This window comes from Aotus nancymaae, unplaced genomic scaffold, assembly GCF_030222135.1.
Source record: "Aotus nancymaae isolate 86718 unplaced genomic scaffold, 86718_ANA_hifiasm-v0.15.2.pri h1tg000040l, whole genome shotgun sequence".
NCBI lineage: Eukaryota > Metazoa > Chordata > Mammalia > Primates > Aotidae > Aotus > Aotus nancymaae.
Genome location: NW_026988454.1, coordinates 50149234 through 50174500, shown reverse-complemented (window position 1 = coordinate 50174500; position 25267 = coordinate 50149234). Strand labels below are relative to the sequence as shown.

At 35.3% G+C, this 25267-nt stretch overlaps 1 protein-coding gene across 1 annotated transcript in view; it reads right to left on the bottom strand.

The window, feature by feature from the left end:
* ROS1 (ROS proto-oncogene 1, receptor tyrosine kinase) overlaps positions 1-25267 on the bottom strand; it is a 132930-nt gene that overhangs the window by 64160 nt on the left and 43503 nt on the right. The window contains exons 18-26 of the mRNA XM_064360761.1: positions 22691-22791; positions 12821-13038; positions 12334-12494; positions 11813-11957; positions 9366-9628; positions 6802-6865; positions 6261-6463; positions 4245-4450; positions 3091-3377 (exon numbers count right to left, since the gene is read on the bottom strand). Coding sequence (XP_064216831.1) covers positions 3091-3377; positions 4245-4450; positions 6261-6463; positions 6802-6865; positions 9366-9628; positions 11813-11957; positions 12334-12494; positions 12821-13038; positions 22691-22791 — 1648 coding nt within the window. The remainder of the gene's footprint in view (positions 1-3090; positions 3378-4244; positions 4451-6260; positions 6464-6801; positions 6866-9365; positions 9629-11812; positions 11958-12333; positions 12495-12820; positions 13039-22690; positions 22792-25267) is intronic.

The following is a 25267-nucleotide window of genomic DNA, read 5'->3' as shown; positions in this document are numbered from 1 at the left end:
GCTCAAGGACACCAGGTTAGTAAAGGGCAGATCCAGGATTTAAAACCCACCTACGTGACTCAAAGTCAAATAATGCCAATCTGAGGGAAGTATTAAATGATAGGCATAAGTCTCAGTGCCTTTCTCAGTATATTTATAAGTGGTTTGGAATGAATGCATAGTAAACATATTTATCAAGTTCGCAGATAATACATGATTATCACTGTCACTAGCAGGTTCATTTACAACCTTGAAATTCAAAAATATCACAACAGAATCAGGAAATTGATTCAAATTTTATAGGAATAAATGTAACATCCTAAATTTATCAACTCTGTAAATGAATGCATGAAAGGGATCTGGCTTAATAATAATGAATGTGGAAAAGACTGTGGTCTTTCAATGGCAGGTATCCTAAAGATTTGATACCACTTTTGGCTGCAACAAAAAGAAGACCGTCATAGCCAGAATCTCCCTTCACCGACCAGAACACATCGAGAGTGCAGTGTCTTTATGGGGGCAATATTTAAGAGGATATTAACCAGCTGGAATGAAATTACAGGTGGGAGACTAGGGGAGTAATTGCAGATACTTAAATTTTTCCTCCAAAGAAAATGCTTGGTTCCAGCATGGTGGCTCATGCCTATAACCCCAGCATTTTGGGAGGTCAAGGCAAGTGGATCACTTGAGCCCAGGAGTTCAAGACTGGCAGCATAGCAAGACTCTGTCTCTACAAAAAAATACTAAAATTTGCCAGGCATGGTGGTGTGCAGCTATAGTCCCAGCTACTTGGGAGGCGGAAGCAAGATGATCACCTGAGCCTAGGAGAATGAAGCTGCAGTGAGCCATGATTGCAACACTGCACTCCAGCCTGGGCAACAGAGTGAGACCCTGTCTCAAAAAAAAAAAAAAAATGCTTACAATGAGCTATGACAGTTATCACTACATAGTTGAATGGCTATCATGTAGAAAGTGATTAAATTATTCTTTGTAAATTTAGAGGTCAGAACTAAGACTAATGAATGGGAGAAACAAAGAGAAGATTGGCTAAATATAAGAAAAAATCTAATATTCAGAATTGTCCAAAAATGTAAGCAAACTTCCTTATAAATTATGAGGGTTTTTTAAAGAAACAAGTGTTTATGCAGGATTATTTTTAAAGAAAAGATTTCTTGCTACATCATAACATCTAAATGATCTCTAAAATCTTTCTATTTTAGGATTTTAATTACAGGTTTATGAAAAACTGACCAGTTTTATACATATATAATGGTCCACTAGATAATTCTTGTGTCTCGTGTATTAAATACTAAAGAAAAAATTATTCTGACACTTGTTAAAATGGTAAGAAAGACTTTAGTCAAGACAAGTGCAATAGCGCAGTAGGAAAGGCAAACAGTGCAATGTAACAAAGACAGTTGGGGTTTTTATAGCCAAAAAATTGAGTGAGGAAGTCAGTGGGTGGAAAGACAGTAAGAGATAACATCAAGGATAAGGCAATCCTTGTTAAATTATCCTAACAGGATTCCTGCTAAAGGCAGGCCAAGAGCCTATACACAATTCTTACTTAAGTCAGACCAATGCCCACCAAGAGTGGGAGATGAAGAACTTGATCAGATATCAGTGGTGGGGGGGTTCTCTCTAAACTGACTTTGTAGGATTTTTTATAAAACTGAAGTCAGAAAAGATGGACACAGGAAGACCAAAGTTGAGGCCTAGTCGAGAAGAGGACTCAGAGGAGCATAACTAAAGTTTGATCAAGGAAAGGGTCTTTGTCACAGGTTTAACAGAAGCAAGTAATATACCTAAGAGGGAATCACTCAAAACATTACCTCTATCATTAAAAATCCATTTAGAGTACCTAGGAATTGTTTCTAAAAGGGCTTGGTTGACACGTCAACAAAACCTATGTGCAATTATAACACATACATACATATTTGCAATTTCAAAACTTCACTGTATAATCCAGCAATGACCAATAGAACTTTCAGTGATGATGGAAATGTTTTATACTACATTGTCCAATACAGTGGCCATTAGCTATTTGTGGCTTTTGAACACTTGAAATGTAGCTACTGTGACTGAGAGATTAAATGTTTAATTTTATTTAATTTTAATTTTTTTTTTTTTTTTTTTGAGACAGAGTCTTACTCTGTCACCAGGCTTGAGTGCAGTGGCGCCATCTTGGCTCACTGCAACCTCCACTTCCTGGGTTCAAATGAGTCTTCCTGCCTCAGCCTCCTAAGTAGCTAGGATTACAGGCATGCACCACCATGCTCAGCTAATTTTTGTATTTGTAGTAGAGATGGTGTTTCACCATGTTGGCCAGGTTGGTCTCCAACTCCTGACCTTAAGTGATCCACCCGCCTTTGCCTACCAAAATGCTGGGATTACAGGCATGAGCCATGGCACCCGGCCTTAATTTCAATTAATTTAAACTTAAATAACCACATATGGCTAGTGATTGATTACCATACTGGACAATGAAGAGTTGACTCTTAAGAGTATATGGAGTATTTAGAGTGTATTTTTTTCTGTTGAATAACTCCTAATTAGGAGACTTCCAAATTATACTTGACTTTAGAATATTTATTCTACAACCATTCAAATTTCAACAAATAGAACCAAGTATTGAATCAGTCATGTTGAAATGGGATCATCAAAGTGGAAACAATTTAGGATAGTAGGAAGATCATGCATGTTGTAATTAGACCTAGTTTCAACTTCTCTACTAATTGTGGCCCTCAGGAAAAGTTACCTTACTTTTCTCAGACTTTGTTTCCTCATCTGTAAAATGAAGATATCAGTTCCTACTTCACTGAGGCATTATGAAGATTAAATAAAATAATGCATTTAGTACATGCTAAGCATATACAGTTAAGCCCATTAAATTGTAGCTCTACTATTAATTACAATTTTTAAAACACAGATTTAGAAAATTATGTGAATGCTTACCTACAATTTTCCTGAAAACAACTTGATTTAAATTCTATAAGAACACTTGGCATGGTGCAGAGCAAATGTCATGTGTATATTCTTTGGAGTATATGGAGAAGGCAAGCCCTTTTTAAATGTGATTGAAGGGACTGTGCACATACATCAGCATCTTACCGGGCATAGCAGGTACCGTGATAACTCTCCAACACTGACATCCTTCCAGATCCGTTGCCCAGATCTCTTGTGCTTTGGCAAAGTATATCAGTGGTTTCTCTAAGTTAGAGGTATCCATAGCCATTGCTCCACTTAACTCAAATTCAGTCACATTGCAAGAACATTGATTCCTTTTGCTTTGTTGGTTTGTAGCTGTGGGTTGCAGAATGCGGTGCAAGGTGTGATTGATAATACTGTAGTAGAACATCTGATAGCCAAAACCGGAAACTTCTGTCCAATACAAGCGACTATAGGGGGAAAAAAAAGTCCCTCCAACTTAATGAGTAAAATACATCATTTCAAATATTGGTTTCTAATGCAGATCAACCATTCCTAATGACTGTGAGGGACAAATGGAGGCTTTAGAGAGAGCATGATCAAGTGTCCAGTAACCTTTTTCTGAGATGAAAGAAGTCACAAGAAGTCTAACTTGTAGCATTTCCAGTGATTTCTCAATAAATGTGTTTACAACTAAAGTATTGGAATGTAATAACTGTAGGTGCTATGTTAAATGGCCCACATAATAGCTGAAATATAAAATACATTTGCATAATTTTCATCAATGTCCATCTCTATTCCCCTCTTAATTCTAGTTAATGATCTAGTCTCAAAATAAACTATTCCTATGCTTATGGTACAAACAAAAATGTATCTTTCCAGCCTGGGAAATTGCTACTTAGATGCTGAAAGGAGACTTTAAAGCTCACCTCATGAGGATATTAGTTAAGCTAAGATGGATGATCACAGAATAACTTTTGCTGTGCAAGACATACTGCCCATCTGTTCCTGCTCATCGCTTGCCACTGTCTCAATCCTCTTCTTGTCCTTACCAACAGATGATATTATTGCATTCACTAGCATAAAAATCTGCTATTGTTTCCTGATGGTAATTAGCCTAAATTTGTTAGTCAAATTGTCAGTATGCATTAAGTTTACATATTTGTGGTTGTGGCTCCTAATTTACATGCAGAATTACTTACTTTAATATAGTGAGCCCAGAGCCCTAAGCATCTTATTTTCTCATAATTGTCCTCTACTATTAAACCAAAGACATTACATTAAATATGTCTATATCTATTTCATCACAATATAAAAAGATACTTGCATTTACATACCTTAACAGAGGATACACAGAAAAAGAAATTATTGTTGAATTCGTATTGCAAATCTTCACCTCTCTGAGGTATTTCACCTTGTGTTCAAGATCAACATCAAATATTCGCATTCCATTTTGTGATTCTTTCAGTGCAAAATAGAGGTGCCTTGAAATCCAGTCAATTGTAATAACTGTGATTTCAGAAATCAGTGAATCTCGGAAAAGCTTAACAATAGGTAGAGAATACAGCCAAGAAGAGAGTGGTTATTTTTATTTGAAGACTTTTCTAAAATCACCCATATCACTTGTTTATTGTACTTCTCATTTGTAATCCCAAACCTCAGCAATATGGATAGTGGGCCATTGTAACATGGGCCCTCTTCTCACATTTTTCCTAAATGATTTCAACTACCATGGCTTTAACTGCACTCTACAAACCAGTGCTACAAATTTGTATCTTCAGACAAGATCTTTAATGAGTTACTGATTCAAATATCAAACTGTCTACTGAACATCTCCATATGAATGATCCCAGGAAACAGACTTTCATTACCCACCCCAAAATCTCTTTTTCTCCTGCATTTTATATTTTTATGGATTTTCAACACCCACCCAAAGCTAATCCTGACAAATATGGTTCCTCATTGAAATCTTCTTTTCATTACTATCCATAGTAAACTAGTCTCTCTCTCCTTTTTTTTTTTTTTTTTTTGAGACAGTCTGGCTCTGTCACCCAGGCTGGAGTGCAGTGGAGCAGTCTTGGCTCACTGCAACCTTCATCTCCTGGGTTCAAACGATTCTCCTGTCTCAGCTTTGCAAGTAGCTGGGACTACAGGCGCACACCACCACATCCAGCTAATTTTTGTATTTTTAGTAGAGACAGGGTTTCACCATGTTGGCCAGGCTGGTCTTGAATTCCTGGCCTCCAGAGATCTCCCTACCTAGGCCTCCCAGTGTTGGGATTATAGGCGTGAGTCACTGCACCCAGTTCAAACTAGTCCTATTATAAATGTCCAAATTGTCATCTCCTTTCTCACCTCATGCTCATCCCCACTCAGGCCCATAACATTTTCCACCTGGATTCCTGTGACAGCCTCCTAATTGTCTCAGACTTAACCCTCTCCAAGTCACTATTCACGCTGCTAACAGACAGGCCTTTCTAAAACACAACTTGACCATCTTAATGACCCACTAAATATCTTCCCTGGCTTGCTGTTGGCTTCTAGAATGACACCTGTTCTTTAGCACAGTAAAGCGGGTCCATTATGTTCAGGCTCCCCACTGCCTCTCCAGCTTTCCCATTTTCCTTTCACTCCACTCTCATCCAAACACTCTATGGCTCTTTGTTTTCCTGTCTTTGTACCTGCCTTGCCTTCACCTGGCTCATCTTTGTTTCCAAGATGTTTTTCCACTCCGTCACCACCATGCCAACCTATACTACATGTTCATTCTCTGTGATTCCACCACATCCTGTTCTCAGCACAGCAATTATCCTAGTCTGTCTTTGCTCTCAGTTAACATTTAGTGAATGCCTACCACGTGCCAGGCATTGTGCTAGATGCATTACATGGATTATCCTATTAAATCTTCATGGGAATCCCATGATGAGGTATTACTTAACCATAGAGATTAAATAACTGTCCAGTGATCATAAATCCAGTAAGTAGTAGAGCCCAAATTGAATTCTAGGTAGTCAAATCCTAAAACTCACTTTCTTAATCACTTGGCAATACTGCCTTCCTAGTGTTAGACTACTACTAATCTGGGTTTATTAAGAGCAAAGTCTATAAAATTTCACTTCTAATATCTCAGGCTCTAACACAGCATCCTAAACCCAATAACTATTTGATAACTGAGTGTTGAATGACATTTCCCCAAGATTTACTCTGTATTCATTTGTGGCTAATGGATTATACAGTAGCTGCCCTTTTCATTCTAATCTTAATGACTAAACCATTTTCCACTCATTTTAATTACAGAGTAGTGTTATGTGCAAATACTTCCTTTATTTCAAAAGAATTATGTAGTAAAATACCTCAGAGCTAGAACGATTGTGCAAGTTCAGAAGAAAGAGTGAGTCCCCTTCAGCATAATATCCCATCTCATTATCAGCTGTGTAGCCCATAGCACTGATAACTCTTTCTGCTGAAAACATCCACACAACTTGATTTTGATCCATATCTAAAAAAACTATCTTGTTATCAAGAAGAGTTATGAGGTAAGGAAATGGTTTGATTTCTGAAAACAAAAAACATGTAGATAATATGCATGAGAAAATTAACTTTAGTTTAGCAAAGTCTCTTGATTTAATATCAGGCAGTTTTGAAGTCCTTGGGCTCCCTTTGGTTCCTCCAATACATCTGTCACAGTGATAACCTTCTAGGCTCTCTACCCCTAGGTTTCTTTAAACATATTTTGGTGATATTTTCGGGTCAAAAACATGTTTTTGATCTAAAATTTAGCTCAGAGACAGTGTTCATATCCCTAAAGATGCCAATGGGCAAACACACACACACACACACACACACACACACGCCTCTAAATTACTATTTGCATAGATTTTATAAAACAAATACCTGATGTTGTAGACTTTAAAATATCAGAAAATGGTCCTGGCCCTTTAGATGTAAAGGCCTGAACCTAAAGAAAAGAAAAGAAAAACTGCATTCAATAGTGTTCTCAGTGGCAACATGTAAGTTCTGAGACTGACAGATTACTAAATGTTGCATTTCACACTCCTGATACACAACATCAATAGTTTTTAATAGTTATTTACATTAATATACAGCAATATAAATCATTAAGGAAAAATATTGCTCTATATTTATGTTGATAGATTTTTTATCTAGAAAAGTGCAAGAATCGAAACAAATCTGTCTTGCAAGAAAACTAATTTCTAAAAAATATCTGGGAATTAAAAGTACAGCAAGGATGGTGATTAGTGTTTAATTAATTCAATTGTGATAATCATTACACAATGTATACATTTATCAACTCATGTTGTACAGCTCAAATACATACAATATTGGTGGGAGTGAAAATTCGTTCAAACATAGTGGAAGACAGTGTGGCAATTCCTCAAGGATCTAGAAATAGAAATTCCATTTGACCCAGCAATCCCATTACTGGGTATATACCCAAAGGATTATAAATCATTCTATTATAACGACACATGCACACATTCATTGCGGCACTCTTTACAATAGCAAAGACCTGAAACCAACCCAAATGCCCATCAATGATAGCCTGGATAAAGAAAATGTGGCACACATACACCCTGGAATAGTATGCAGCCATAAAAAATAATGAGATCATGTCCTTTGCAGGGATATGGATGAATCTGGAAACCATCATTCTCAGCAAACTGACACAAGAACAGAAAACCAAACACCACATGTTCTCACTCATAGGTGGGTGTTGAACAATGAGAACACATGAACACGGGGAGGGAAACATCATACACCAGGGTTTGCTGGGGGATGTGGGGCTAGGGGAGGGACAGCAGGGGTGGGGAGGTAGAAGAGGGATAACATTGGGATAAATGCCTGATATAGGTGATGGGAGGAATGGAGGCAGCAAGCCACCATGGCATGTGTGTACCTGTGTAACAATGCTGCAAGTTCTGCACGTGTACTCCAGAATTTAAAGTATAATAAAAAAAATTGTCAATTATATATTTTTAAATACGATAAGGTTATTTTCAAAATTAAGTTATGTAGAACATTTAACAGAAATAAAACTGTACAAATTATGATAAACTTCCATTTTTCTTCAAGAAGCTTTAAAAACCTAATTTACCACACTTTTTAAAAAGTAATTTTTAGAAATATTAAATCTTACATTTGAAAATGATTGTGCATTTCAAACCAGTTTCACATATATTGCCTCTTTCAATCGTCACAACTACTGAGAGTAGAAACTGGACCAGGATACTAATTAAGGTAAGTAACTCATCCACAATGACATATGTAGAAATCGGCAAGTCTTTTGAGGTCTGTATACATTTTTCCCATTGAACAATGCCACATCCTAACAGTAAAGTTTATTTTTACTTTTTTAGATATTTTCTTTTAAGTAATAAATTATTTACATTTCCAAACCTTGCATATGTATATTAGCCTGCAAAGAAAATTGATATCTGTAACAGTGAACTCAAAATACAAAGCCTCAAGTGCTTTATCAACAAAACTTTGTATTATTTTTATTATACTCTTAGTATTAAACAAATTTTACTATACTTTATATATTATTATCCATGTACTTTTCATAATGGTGCATATATATATAATAGTCTTCAATTTTGTACAGAACTGTGTTAAGTGAAACTCACACATATCCACATATATCACTTTGCATGGTTCCATAGTGACCAAAATTTGAAATTATATATATATAGAGAGAGAAAGGCACACTTAGCCAGAATATTTATTTTACCAAAAATCTCCTAATTTTAACCAAATAGGAATATGTATTATCTTTAACTTTCATGTATAACTTATTTGATTGGTATATGTAGACTTAACAAATCACCAAAATAATTATTAAATTAGAATTTTATGAAAAGAAAAACCAAATCCCTAGGCAACTCAAATCTCCAAAACACTCCCCAATATGTTATTTTCCCCCAAAAGAAATGGTAGAAAGCATTATGGCACAGTCTTTTCTAGCCCCACAGCTTTGGTATTTGACTGATATACTCAAGGACTTGACTTTTCCTTTACAGTATGAGAATCAAATAAGATGATGAATACAAAAGTACCTACTGTGGTGCATGGCCTATAGTGATCTTACTGATAAATAATGGTTTATGAAAATAACACGTATACCCTAAATGTATGTACAACTACAATATGTATCAATAAAAAAAATGCAAAAGTAATGTGTAACATAAAAAAATAAAATTGTGAAGCAGCTTCAAAAAAAAAAAAAGCAAAAAGAAAGAATGAATTACTTTGAATTTGCAAAGTTCTCTGAATGTAAGTTGTGAAAATGTCCTTTACCTCACTCTCTACTTTTGCTGCCCACTTGACCTTTCTGATCACAGTATACCTAAATTATTGACAGGGTGGCAGAATTCCCTTTAATTATTCTTCTGTTTGCACTATTCAGACCCTCAAATCTTCCATTGTCTCTCTCATACCTGGAAGGCAACAAAGCATCCAGGAGTCATGCCTTCAAGTTGAAAAGACATCACTGAGGGAGTGACATTGACAGCAATCCAGTCTTCAAATGTTTTGTTTGTAATACTTTGACTGGATATTTTGTAGAAAATTTCAAATCTTGTTAACACCCCATTTTCATGCCTAGGTTTGTTCCACCTAAATTCCACCACAACTTCATTCTTGTTGCAGCATTTTCCACTTGGTAATATAAATATTCTGGAGTTCTCTGGTGCTGATGGAACTGAAAAGTAGAGGCACAGATAGAGCAGAATAGAATGTAAGACTGACTTTTACCACTTACATGAGAGTGTAAACAACTTAACAATATTTCTCATTCCAGACAGTTGCAGTATATTTATTACATTCTTAAAGATCTTCAAGAGAGAATATTCCATAGATTTCTTCAGGAACCCATCCTGATAATTTCAGCACATCTGACTGACAGGCAAGACTTCTTATGTTCAAATGAAATCCTTTCTACTACCACTTAAGCACAACTTTCTTCTCTGTGCCTTGTGTACATGGAAGGTGTCTGGTTTTCCCTATAAAATGCAGCATTCACTTTCATCCTGACAGAGCGATTTCAGTGAAGGTGAAAATGTTATCATCGGGATGAATGGCAGTAAGTCCAAACAGCCTTCAGCCAGTTCAGGGTGTAAAACACAGCATGCATCAGAGACCTAGGCCCTGTCACTCTGAAGTCCCTAGGAAGCAGAAAGTTTTGGGGGAGGCTGATGGTACCCCAAGAGTAAGGTTTGGGAGTATTCATTTATTCTAGAGGCAAACCAAGCAATTTGGTATCTCTCAGTCCTTTAATCAAGAGAAATGTCTCTGCCTGATTCTAATCATTGTCTCTAGATGGCCCTCTCCTCTCTTAGGACTCCTCCGCAAGGTCTTCACTCCCTCCCTCATTCCAATCACATTGCTATTTAATGTTTAACACTCACGCTATTATTCAATCTCCAAGCCTTCTTACGTTGGGCTTCTCTTCTCACATGGGATACCGCTTCTTGCTCCATCTTTCAGGGTGCACTAAAGTTTCCATTTCCCAAAGACATCTTATCTCTTAAGAATGCCTGAGGTAGCTTGATATAGGTGAAGGTTTCATAGGCTTGTCTACTCCCTCTATGCCACTGCTGCTCAGGTATAACTCTCTAGTATCTATTATCATTTGCTGTGCATGAGTTTATCTCCCCCATGTTTCATGAGCTCCATTAGAGAAAGCATCTCTTCTTATTCCTTGTTAAATCCTCCCAAATGTAGTATAGAACTGGCACACAGTAAGTGGTTAATAAAGGTTGGTCAATTTGGATAATTTCCTGGCTATATTGTAAATTTCCTGAAGGCAAAGGCCAAATCTTGTCATCCTTTCTTATTGCCTCCAATATCCAGGAGAGCACTGTTGACTCTTGCTCCCACCAAATCCCCTGATGGATGCAGTCAAGTCCATTTCCACAGAACAATTCAACAAAGCTGATATCCCAAGGAAATCTCAAGCAGAACATTCCGGGATCCAATGCTAACTGCTCCAGAACCTGCCCAGGCCCCACTATGTCCCTGTTGTGTGATTCGTAGATGAATATTGTTGAAATCATTCTAATAGTAAAAAATGCAATGGTGAATGGATATCTGTATTTATCAAGCTCTTATTACCTGCCAAATCCTGTATTAGCTTTACATAAATTAAATAAATCATATCATCATTTACCAACATTTGTAAAAATGACTGAATGGAGATTTGATGAAACTGTAGTGTAAAGTCCAGATTAAGTCTCAGCCCAGCCACTTAGTAACTATTTTATTTAAGCAACTGCTAGGCCTTCATTTTCTTTCTTGTATAATCAAGATAACAAGACTTTCCCACCCACCTCAGAGCTATGTGAGAATCAAATGAAATGTTTCCGACACATGGTAGGTATGCAGTAAATATTTAATAATGGAGTGATATATAAAAATGTGCTTTGCACACTTTAAGGTGATATACACATGTAACAATATGGCTAGTATCCTTTTTAAAATATCTTTTCCCCCCAACATTAAATTTAGATATCAGTTATTCACCAACAGAAGATTCTGAGTTACCATCTATGAGAACAGTCTGCCTTCCAAAAAAACTGTCTCTGCCCTTAAATGACCATTTTTCTTATGAAGGATTTTACAAATTACCTGAAATATGCATCTGCATCTCCTACATCACTACAATCAAATGAAATGGCTGTTAAAAAATCTTTGAACTATTGTTTTTGAATAAATTATGCAGATTTATGTTAATAGAGCTATTCTAATCTCCAAAAAGTCATTGAAAGGATATTGAATCTAAACACATCTAAAAAACTGAAAGTTATTTTTAAGTATCAACTTTCCATTCCAGATCATGAAAAGTGAGATTCTGCTTTTTTAAAAAAGAGATTTTTAACCTCTGTACCTGTTTCAGGTGCTCGAAGTGACAGAGATGTTTTGGGGCCCTTTCCCCAATAGGTATAAGGAGTGACAGAAAGATTAAATAAGGCATAGGGTTCCAGTCCTTCCACAGTAAGTACAGGTGAAGACTGTTGTTCACTAGTCAAGAACTAAAATATAAACACAAAACATTATTTTCTCAGGGAGAGAATTATAAAATCTTTCATTCCTTATTACCTAAAATCTCCAAACTTTGGTTCATATGTAAAATCAAAACTTGCAATTGAGGAAATGCTAAGCTTTGCAAATTCCATGTTGTACCACACAGACCAGTTAAAGTGTATCCAGCACAGCAGTTAGTACCAAGCAGTCAGAGACTGGCTGTAAACAAGTTTTCTGGGGAATAATCTTAATAACCAAATGCTATGGAAATGACAAAGAAGATGGGCTTGGCTAAGTCAAGATGGTACAGGTCAGTGTGGGCAGGGCTGACACAGATGGTACAGTCTGTTTGTAAAATGAAAGTTACTAGAACCAACACCATACCTTAGAATGAGCACTAAATTTTACACTGTAGAAAACTACACCCCAGTCTACTGCAGGAGGACCATTCCACCGGATATGAAAACTTGAAGCATTTCCTTCGATCCTAAATGAGGACTCTTGAACAGAATCTGGAATAACCTTAGGAGTAAAGGAAAAGTTCCCTACAGGATGAAAGAAAAGAAAAAAAGAAAAAAAAATTAGGGATTATTGATCAATATAAAAATCATAGAAAATCAATAGAAATTGCTAATAATTAGAACTGAAACAAAATTTTTCTTTAACATATCCTGAAAAAAATTATCTTTTTCTGACTTTTTCAGTCTATAAATTTGGGTTAAGATTAAACTCTTAACTGCAAGCAAACCAAATGAAAGTAAAGCTTTGTTCCTCTTAAAACTTAATTCTTAAGAAAAAAAAAATCCCAACCTAAACATTTATTTAACAGAAGGTATACTGGAGTAGAGTAGGCAGGAATAAAATACTGTACCTGGCAGAGGCTTAAGGGATGTCTGAATAATTGTGAACTGATTAAATTTGGCTGGTTCCAAAACAGAGACACTGGTTCTCTGATCTATTTCCTGAGTTGTGATCATCCTTAAGCCGTTGATCCAGAACAGACGACCACTATAGTACATCAGTGCATTCTGGGAAATTTCAGAAGTACTCCAGGCTGCAAATTCTGTGATGGTGGTATCCTCAGCGCTGCTAAAACATAACACCAGTTAGTGTGTGTTTCTGGAGTGGTGGAAGGGCTGGTCCATCCAAGAACTCATGAGAGTATGTGTGCACACTTGTGTACATTACTTTCTAACAATTACTGTCAATTTTTTTGTTTCGTATTGAGTTTTTATTTCAAAATTTTTTAAGTAGTAGACCTAAAGTAAATTTTTCGAGAGCTTTTATTGTTTCTTTGAGATGGAGTCTTGCTGTTGCCCAGGCTGGAGTACAGTGGCACCATCTCAACTCACTGCAACCTCTGACTTCCAGGTTGAAGAGATTCTCCTGCCTCAGCCTCCCAAGTAGCTAGGATTACACACACATGCCACTATGCCTGGCTAATTTTTTGTATTTTTAGTTGAGATGGGGTTTCACCATGTTGGTGCTGGTCTCAAACTCCTGACCTCAAGTGATCTGCCCGCCTCAGCTTCCCAAAGTGCTGGGATCACAAGCATGAGCCACTGCACTCCTCTCTGGGGGCTTTTCTTATTAATGTGATGTTGCAATATCAAGAGTGTTTAGATAAGTTGCAGCTTTTTAAAAAATACTTGTGATTTTGGTAATTCTCTACAACAAAGGCACAACCTGGATTTTCATTACTTCATTAGTTGAGACATTGCATCTTTGGTTTATTCTATGTGCTCCCACAACACCAGCATTAGCATAAGAAAGACACGAGGCAAGGTTCTTACAGGACCTGGAAATAAGGCAATCATCCAGAAATGAAACCTGTAGAAACCAATGGCTGAAGTATAAATTTGCCATCTGTACACAAGGTTAAAAGTTAGCCTGTAGACATGAAGCAGAAGGGCTTTGGGACCAAGCAATGCAATAAATCATGATGGAGACAGCAAATTAGGATTCAGATACTTTATTTATTTATGTATTTATTTGTTTTTGAGACAGAGTTTTGCTTTTTTGTCACCCAGGCTGGAGTGCAATGGAGTGATCTCGGCGCACTGCAACCTCTGCCTCTCAGGTTCAAGTGATTCTCCTGCCCCAACCTCCCAAGTAGCTGGGATTACAGGTGTGTGTCACCATGCCCAGCTAATTTTTGTACTTTTAATAGAGACAGGGTTTCACCATGTTGGTCAGGCTGGTGTTGAACTCCTGATCTCCAGTGATCCGCCGGCCTCAGCCTCCCAAAGTGCTGGGATTACAGATGTGAGTCACTGCTCCTGGCCAGGATTCAGGTACATGTTACTTTAAAAAGGAAAGCCTACTGCGTTGAGGGATTTGAAAAAAGGACACACCCAAAAAGCAAGAACTTGCAGGCATTTATCCAGAACTGACAGGAATGACAGTTCTTAAATGTGGTAGCCATAAGGGTTCCAGTCCCTAGCTAGACACACAGAGTAACTCTGTTATGAGCTGAGTTCATCACTGCTCTGACACTGCCCTGGGTGGGCATCCTTCCGTTCTATCCAACAATCCTCACTCAGACTCCTTGTTCTTAAAGCAACCACCTTACATCTAACCCAGTTTACATGATGCCAAGAAGGCATGGCCTGCATGTCTACATGACTATTCTCATTTCTGAATAAGAGTAGGTCCCACTGTGAAGTAATGAATTTGCAATGTAGGGGATTCTTCAGAAACAAACAGAACTGCATGGAACCCCAGCTTAGCCAATTATTAAATGATTGACTTTAGGCAAATAATTTAGCCTCTCATTGAACCATCTATAAAATGTGGGTATAACACTAACAAATCTACATCTGGGTGAAGCTTTGGATGAAGTTGAACTCATTTCATCATGGTTTTCTCAAGAAATAAAAAGACGGATTTAAAAAAAATCAATTCCATGACCCCACCACCCCATAATGAACAGCCAGGCATAACAAGATGAATGGGAAAATCAATCCAGAAGGCATGGTCTCTTGAATAGTTTCTCCTCATTGAACCATGTCTTCCTCCTACTCTTGGTTAGTCATCTGATTTACCTGTCATTTATTATTCTAGCCTGCTGGGTCATTCACTTTATACTATTCACAACTGTCATTTCAATGTGCTTATCAGTTTCTATAGTTTGATCAAGATGCTCCTTTTCAGACTAGAAAATACAAGTGAAAACTATGTTTTTGTGTTTAGAGGGTTTTTTTCCCTCGATGGAAGGAAATTTTGCAATTTTTCCTTGAAAAATCTGCTTGGTTGTTTCTAAAATTATAACAGTTGTTTGGTACTCAAAAAAGCTACCTCAGTTATTCTCAGGATTTTGGAGTGATAGTTCAATTTTTTTAGTGATTTCTGTAAATCATTTAAAAATATTCACTTTTCTCTCTTTAGAAAAATATAAATAAAAGTTTTATTTTGAGAATTTCACAGTGCCTCAAATAGGTTTGCTCTTGTATAAATTAAAGGAAATGGATGTACATAGAAGAGGGAAGAGTAGTTTGAAGGGCCATTCAATTACAGTTCTCAGGTTCAGAATATGATGAGTGACAGCAATCAGTTTATCTCATCTCTACTGCAAGCTAGAGCTATACTGCTCAGTACAGCAGCAACTAGCCACATGTGACTACTGAGCCTTTGAAATGTGGTTAGTATGACCGAGAAACCAAAATTTTAATGTTATTTAATTTCAATTAATTTATGTTAAATTTTAAAACTAATATTTGATCCATATGTTATGAATCATGTAAAATATATTAAAATATTTTTTAGGTTTCTTTTTTTTTTTTTTGAGACAGAGTCCAGCTCTGTCACCCAGGGTAGAGTGCAGTGCAACCTCCACCTCCTGGTTCAAGAAATTCTCCTGTCTCAGCCTACCGAGTAGCTGGGATTACAGGTGTATGCCACCATGCCCAGCTAATTTTGTATTTTTAGTAGGGATGGGTTTCACTGTGTTAGCCAGGATGACTCTCCTGACCTCATGATCTGCCCACCTCAGCCTCTCAAAGTTCTGGGATTACAGGTGTGAGCCACTGCACCCAACAATATTTTTGAGTATTTTAGACCTACTTGAGTATGTAAATCAACTCTTTTGCCTGTAAATTTTATGAAATTTAAATACAGATCAAAGATTTTCTATGTAAAGTTAGTGTGTAAATTAAGACATGTTATAAATGTAAAATACAAAGAGGACATCCAATCATTAATGTGAAAAAGAGAATATAAAATAACTTAATAATTTTTATTCAGATTGCATGTTGAAGTGATATTTTGATATGTTGTCAAAATATTAAAATATACTATTAAAGTTATGTTTACTTGTTTTTACTTTTTTTTTTTGAGACTGTTGTTACCCAGGCTGGAGTGCAATGGCATGATCTCAGCTCACCGCAACCTCCGCCTCCTGGGTTCAGGCAATTCTCCTGCCTCAGCCTCCCGAGTAGCTGGGAATACAGGCATGCGCCACCATGCCCAGCTAATTTTTTGTATTTTTAGTAGAGACGGGGTTTCACCATGTTGACCAGGATGGTCTCGATCTCTTGACCTCGTGATCCACCCGCCTCGGCCTCCCAAAGGGCTGGGATTACAGGCGTGAGCCACCGCACCCGTTTTAACTTTTTTTAATGAGCCAACTAGAATATTTAAAATTACATATGTGACTTGCATTATATTTGTATTGAACAAAGCTGATCTAAACTAAAGGTAAGAAATTTTGATTATATGTTACAAAAAACTTCCTGCTTATAAGATGACTCTGGAATCCCAATCTCTATATATAACTCCTTTTTTTTTCCTGATAGGATTAAAAGGTAAGACTTACTTGGAGGGCAAAAGTACCTACCCTTTCTATCATTTCACCGGGAGCTACTATACTCCACTATGCATACATACAAGGAAATATTACTAACCTTAAGATGAGGAAATACATTTTTTAAGAAGGAACTTCATTCCTCTACTTCATATTGAATCTGTGGATGCTTGAGGAGCTAGACTCGTAAAGAAACCAGCTCTTTGGTGTATACAGAGAGAATGCAGAGAATGAACTATGATCCTTCACGACATGGTTGCTTTGAACATTGTCTGTGTCTCACTTTAGACAGCTTATTTTGGCAATCAGATTGTCAGTACCTTAAGTTCTAAGGAAAGAAATAATCCATTTCCTCTGATTCACAGATAGGAAACTAGCTAGAGCTGTGTACCATAGTTGATGTGAAATAACTGATCAATCAGATTTGTTGTGTTTCTGTGCTTATATGCATTATGTATGTGTGTGTATATATATGAATATATATACACACACATACATATAGCTACATACATCCACATGCATATACATATATACACATCCATATACACATATATGTATATGTACATCCATATACACATCCATATATATACATATATGTATATGAATGTATGTGGACATATATGGATGCATGTGTATATATAGGTATATATTTATATCTATAGACACATAGATAGATAGACACATACCAACACTGCTTTCTCAGAGTTTACATGACTTGGAGTTTTTCTATTTACCAAAAAAAAGTAAAGCAGATAAATGAATCAGTAAAGTTTCAGGATATAAAATTAATGTACACAAATCAGTAGCACTGCTATACACCAACAGTGACCAAGCTGAAAATCAAATAAATAATTCAACCCCTTTTACAAAAGAAAAAATACTCACAAATATACCTAAGAAGATTAAAGACTTCTATAAGGAAAACTACACGATACTGCTGAAAGAAATCATAGATGATACAAATAAATGGAAACACATCACATGCTTATTGGTGGGTAGAATCAATGTTGTAAAAATGACTATACTGTCAAAAGCAATCTACAAATTCAATGCAATTCCCATTGAAATACCAGTATCATTCTTCATAGAACAAGAGAGAACAATCCTAAAATGCATGTGAAACCAAAAAAGAGTCCACATAGCCAAAGCAAGACTAAGCAAAAAGAACAAATCTGGAGGAATCACATTACCTAACTTCAAACTGTACTATAAGGCTATAGTCACATACCATACAGTATGGTACTGGTATAAAAATAGGCACATATATCAAAATAACAGAATAGAGAACCCGGAAAAAAAGTCAATTACTTAAGGCAACTAATCTTCGACAAAGCAAACTAAAACATAAAGTAGGGAAAGGATACCCTATTCAACAAATAGTGCTGGGATAGTTTGGCAAGCCACATGCAGAAAATTCTCATCTCTGACCTTAAACAAAATTTTCAACTCTCACCTTATACAATAATCAACTCAAGATGGATCAAAGACTTAAACCTAAGACCTGAAACCTTAACAATTCTAGAAGATAACATCAAAGAAACCCTTCTAGACATTGGCTTAGGCAAAGACTTCATGACAAATAACCCAAAAGCAAATGCAACAAAAACAAAGATAAATAGATGGGACTTAATTAAACTAAATGCTTCTGTGCAGCAAAAGAAATAATCAGCAGAGTAAACAGACAACCCACAGAGTGGGAGAAAATATTCACAAACTATACATCTGACAAAGGACAAATATCCAGAATCTACAAGGAACTCATACAAATCAACAAGAAAAAAAAAACCATCTAATCATAAAGTGAGCTAAGGACATGAATAGACAATTCTCAAAAGAAGATATACAAATGGCCAACGAACATATGAAAAAATGCTCAACATCACTAATTATCAGAGAAATGCACATCAAAACCACAATGTAATACCACCTTACTCCTGAAAAAATGGCCATAATCAAAAAATCAAAAAGAAAATAGATGTTGACATAGATGTGGTCAAAAGGGCTCTAACACGGCTGGTGGGGATGTAAACTAGTACAACCACTATGGAAAACAGTGTGAAAATTCCTTCAAGAACTAAAAGTAGATCTACCATTTCATCCAGCAATCCCACTACTGAGTATCCCACCTGGGGAAAAGAAGTCACTATATGAAAAAGATACATGCACATGCATGTTTATAGCAGCACAATCCACAATTGCAAAAATATAGAACCAGCCCAAATGCCCATTAATGAGTGAATTTTTAAAATGTGACATATATATATGGATATATAGATATAATGGAATACTACTCAGCCATAAAAAGGAAGAAATAATGGCATTCATAGTAACCTGGATGGAATTTGAGACCATTATTCTAAGTGAAGTAACTCAGAAATGGGAAACCAAACATCGTACGTTCTCACTCATAAGTGGGAGCTAAGCTATGAGGATGCAAAGGCATAAGAATGATACAATGGACTTTGGGAATTTGGAGAAAAGGGTGGAAGAAGGGTGGAAGATAAAACTACACATTGGGTACAATGTACACCGCTCAGGTGATGAGTACACCAAAATTTCAGAATTTGCCACTAAAAACTTATCCATATAACCAAATACTCCCATTCCTCAAAAACCTATTGAACTAAAAAATAAAATTTTAAAAAAGAGAAACTACCTATTGGGTAATATGCTTGTTACCTGGGTGACAATCTGTACCCCAACCCCCCAGGATACACTATTTTTCTATAGAACCTAACTGCACATGTACCCCTTAAACTAAAATAAAAATTTAAAACCCAACAATAAAACAAAAAATGAATGTAAATACTCAAAAAGATTAAAAAATAAAGAAATTGAAATAGTTGTACTATACAAACACTAAGCAAAAGAAAGCTGGTGTGTCCATACTAATATCAGACAAAGGAATCTTTAAGATGAAGAATATTAGCTTAGATGAATAGGAGTACTTTGTAATAATAAAAAGGCAATATAATCAAGTATATAGATAACCAATAACTAAATGTAAAGCACCCAAATACATTAACCAAAAAGAACTATAGGCAAATCTACAATCATAGTTGGAGACATACCAAAATTTGTTAAATACAACTAATATAGACCTTAAAAGAAACTCATAGTTTTAAATGCCAGCGAGTGGAATCATATAAAAACAATGACCTCTCTTTTCACCCTAAAAAGCTAGAAAAAGAACAGAAAATTACATCAAAAATCAATAGAAAAGGAAAAATAATAAAAATAAGATTGAAAATTAATGAAATCAAAAATTGACAAAATAGAAAAAAATCAACAATACCAGAAACAGATTATTTGAAAAGATGAATAAATCTGATAAACATTTAGCAGGAGTGATCCAGAAAAAAATGTACCAATAGCAGAAATATAAAAGAATATCACTATAGACCCTACTGGTATTAAAATGATAATAAGATGCTATTATTAAATTTGACAACTCATGCAAAATGACAAATTCTTGAAAACATGAATTACTAAAACTGGAAATAAAAATAAATAGCCTTAATCCTTAAAAGATATTGAATTTGTAATCAAACAATTTTCCACAAAGAAAACTTCAGATCTAGATGAATTCACTTGTGGATTTTATCAAAACTAAAGAAGAATTAATAGCAATTCTATACAAATGCTTTCAAAAAATTGAGGAGAGCATGCTTCCTAAGTCATTTTTAAGACTAACTCTTACTAAAGTATTATAGAAGAATCTGCTAGGACATATAAATGAAGTTAATAATGTATAAGACACAAAGTCAATATACAAAAAGCAGCTGTATTTTCCCACACTACTAATGAACATTTAGAAAATGGAATTTTTTAAAATAACATCTATAGAGCATCAAAAAAATAGATACCTAGCCATTAACCTAATAAAATACATGTTAAACATCTACACTAAAAACTATAAAACACTGCCGAGAGAAATTAAAGAAAACCTAAATAAATGAAAGAGACACACCGTTTTCATTGATTAGAAGATTCAATATTTCAAGATATTCATTCTCCCTAAACTGAAAAGAAATCAAAATTCCAGCAGGATTTATTCTAGAAATTGGTGAGACCATTTGAAATCTATTTGGAAAGGCAAAAGATCAAGAATAGCCAAAATAAAAATATTGGAAAAGAAAAGCAAAGTTGGAGTACTGAATCTGGCCTATCTTTAAGTTTTTCTCTAAATTTCTTTAATAATCAGGACAATATAGTACTGGCAAGAAGAATAGGCAAATATATCAAAGGAACAGAATAGAGAGTCCATTAATAGACCCAGACATACACAGTCAAATTATTTTCAATAAAGATCCCAAAGCAATTAAATAAAGAAAGAGAAAATCTTCAGCAAATGGTGCTAGAACAACTGGATATCCCTATAGAAATGAAAAAAAGAAATCTTTAACCCATATCTCAGACCATACCCCAAAATAAATTTAAGATGAATCATAGATCTAATTATGAAAGCTAAAACAATAAAACTTCTTGAAAAAAATACAATGTAAAATCTTTGCAACCTTGGGATAGGCTAAGATTTCTTACAGAAAACACAGAAAGGACAGAATATAGAAAACACATAAATTGGACTTAATCAAAATGAAATTCTGCTCATCAAAGCACACCACCAAGAAAATAAACAGATAAACTAAACACTGAGAGAAAATATTCACAACACATATTTTGACAAAGTGCTTATATACAGAACAACTCAATAACAAAAAGGCAACTCATTTAAAAAGGAGAAAAATACTTGAACCGGCATATCATAAAAGAGGATATATAAATGCCAATAACAAATGAAAAAGTGATCAAAATTGATAGTCATCAGTGAAGTGCTAATTAAAATCACAATATTTACTGCTCCACACACCAAAGAATGGTGAATATAAAAATGATTGCCAAAGCCAACTGTTGGGAGGATATGGAAGAACCACAATTCTCATACATTTTTATGGGAATATTAAATGGCACAAACATTTTGAAAAATTGTTTGGCAATTACTTAAGAATATAAACATCTATCTACCTTATCACCCAACAATTCTACTCCTAGGTATTTATCCAAGTATATATCCACAAAAAGCCTTGTATACAAATATTCAGTTTTATGCATGATAATCAAAATTAGGAAGCAATTAAAATGTCCATCAAGACATACATAGAATGGATACACAGACAGTGGTATCTTCACACAATGGAATACTACTCAGCAATAAAAAGGAAAAACTACCACACATAACATGGATATATCACAAAAGATTTTATGCCAAGTAAAAGAAGCCAGACACAAAAAATACATATTTCTGGATGGGGGCAGAGTGACTGGGAAAGGGCACAGGAATTTTTTGTGATGATGGATACTTTCTATGTCTCAATATGCATTTGTCTAACCTGATATAATGGAACACTTAAGATCTTAACTTTTCACATTATTTATATTATAACTAATTTTTTAAACAAAAGTGTAAATTTTATTTTTAAAATATCTGGCAATGCTAATGTTGAAGATGTAGAGATACTGACAAGAGCAGGACAGGGGGATATGTTTGAGGATGCATATCAAGGAGATAATTCATGTGGTCCCTTTCACCCTCTGGTTTTTATTTAAGACATCACAGGAAGAGTTCTGCCTTCATTCCATAGTGTATACTCTATTTTGTGAAGGAGCAGAAAAGCTTATCCACACACTTCCTAGGCTCTTGAGCAGCATTCTCCTGAGTGTCTATTCTGTACTCTGGTCATACCTCATCACAGCACTTACCATATTCTGCTGTAACTAGTTGTTTACAAATCTCTTTCCCCTACAAGCCCAATGCCTGCAACACAGTGGATAACCAGAAATGTTTACTGAAAGAATAAAAATGAATTTTCATGCATTATCATTTATGATTTAGGGACAAGTTTTCTTCTCAATCAGTTGCCTTTGAGGGACCCTACTTACCTCTGTCCCCGAAGAACAGCTGTGTACAGGTGAATACATTGACTGTCTTGAACCAACCAATACAAGAGCCCATCACTGAGATCTAAAGTTAGAGCAGTTACCTAAAGAGAAAGTAAGGTAAGAAAATAAACCAAATACATGTTTGAAGCATATCTTTGTGAACAGGTCACACTTAAGCTATAGATTTCTCATTAACATCCTCTTTGAAATAATAAATTCAGGCTTCAGGTTAAATTTTAATTCCATGGTAAAATGTACCATATGCTGTGAGTTCAGCTTTATCAGATGTGACAAAAGGTATCTTTTTACATTAGAAGAATCTCTTACTTTGTTCATTCTTTTTTTATCACACAAATAATTGGGACTTTCTATAAATAATTGGCTGACTGTATTTCATTATATCTTCTGATTGCAAAATACATTATTACTGCATAATAAATCTGTACATGATATAAGTGAACAAGAGACAAATTGAGAGCTTTGCTGGTTGCAAAATGCATTGCCTTCAAAACAGCCACTGGCACTAATGGAGTCAGATAGATTAGATATCAAACCATGGAACCACAACACAGATTTCCAAAAGCAACAACAGCACTTGACAATCTGGGAGAGGATTTGGAGAGAAGTTTTGTTTTGTTTTTTTCTTAATTTCCATTCTTTTGCTTTTAATATATGTATATTTTTAATTTCAGCAGCTTTTGGGGTACAGGTAGCTTTTGGTTACATAGATGAATGTACAGCGGTAAAGGTTGAGATTTTAGTGCACCAGTCATCTGAGTAGTGTAAAATGTGCCCAATGTAATGAAGCATTTTTTAATCCCTCACTCAACTTCCACCCTCCCTCCTTCTGTGTCTCCAAAGTCTATTATACCACACTGTATGCTTTTGCATATCCATGTCTTAGCTCTCACTTGTAAGTGAGAACTTACAGTATTTCGTTTGCCATTCCTGAGTTACTTTACTTAGAATAATGGCTTCCAGCTCCACCCAAGTTGCTGCATTATTTCCTTCTTTTTTATGGCTGAGTGGTATTCCATGGTGTAATTATACCACATTTTCTTTATCCACTCATCAGTTGATGGGCACTCAGGTTGGTTCCCTATCTCTGCAGTTGCAAATTGTGCTGCCATAAACATATGTGTGCAGGTGTCTTTTTGATATAATGACTTCCTTTCCTTTGGGGAGATACCCAGTAGTGGGATTGCTGGATCGAATGGAAGAAATACTGTTAATTCTTTAAGAAATCTCTTCACTGTTTTCCATAGAGGTTGTATTAATTTATATTCCCATCTGCAGCGTATAAGCGTTTGGAGTGGGGATTTAAAGAGGAGTAAGAAGGATGAATTTCCCCCAAATGTGCTGAGAAATTGAATGACTCACTCATTTATAAGAAAGTCCCAAGGCCACTCCAGAGCTTTTTCCTGGTTGGTGAGAGTACTTAAACAACCATATCAGATCACTGGGAAGATTACTGACAAAGTCCCTGAGGTGGAGAAGAAGTTACTCTAGAGATAATATTATCAATATGTTTTTACAAAAATGAAAATGTTTTTTTCCCTAACAATTATATTTGAGAAACAAAAATATGTTTTCTTGGTATTCAGACTCAAGTGACTCCAAGATAGAATTAAGGGACCTTTTTATTATTTGACAAGAATGATTAATCTTTGGATATGGTACATAAATTTCTCTCTCTTTTAAATGTCTGTGTTATAATCCATGTAATGCAAATCATGCCTCTTTAAATATCCTGGGAAATTTATGGCCCATATATGTTATTGAAATTGGAGATCAAGTGACTCAACCATTAGTTCATATATATATAAATATGCATATATATTTTAAATTATCTGGTAATCTGTATTATGTATATTTTAACTCTGCAGAAAAAAATGACTTAAAATAAGAAAATCTTAAAGGATGTATTAGGTAGAAGTAGTGTGAATGATTTATTTATTCTTAATGCATCTCTGCAATTTTCAAGTTTTCTACAGTAGAAATATGTCACTATTATAATCGGAAAAAAATACCTAGTGGGTAAACACGTCCAAGAAAAATAGGTATTGCTTGCAGAAGCTGAAGAAGTAAAAGTAACATTTGCCTTAGAAACATTCCTATATCAGGCATATTTTGCAGGTTGAATAATAATAATTACTGAGCATGTACATTATACCTGGAACTATTCCACTCCTTCTCATGAATTATCTCATATAATCTTTATAACAATCCTAAGAAGTAGAATAATAGTTAATAGTTCCATTTTTCAGATAAGGAAAGAGATACATAGAAGTCAAATAATTTGCCTAGGTTTCTAGAAACAGTTTTTAGAATAGTCAGTACCCAAAACTGATTGAAAATAGTAAAATGCCTAATCACCACCTGATTTGAAGCTCTAAAATAGTCAACAGGAGTCCTTAAGACTATACAAACAATAATAAATTAAAATGTTTTTGAGTTCGGTTCACTCAAAATAAAGCAAACTACAAAAATCTCCATGGTGTATTTGAACTTATATAATCAATTATGACCATGAAATAAGGCTTTTTGTTTGTTTTTCAAATAAAAGAAATCTTAGTT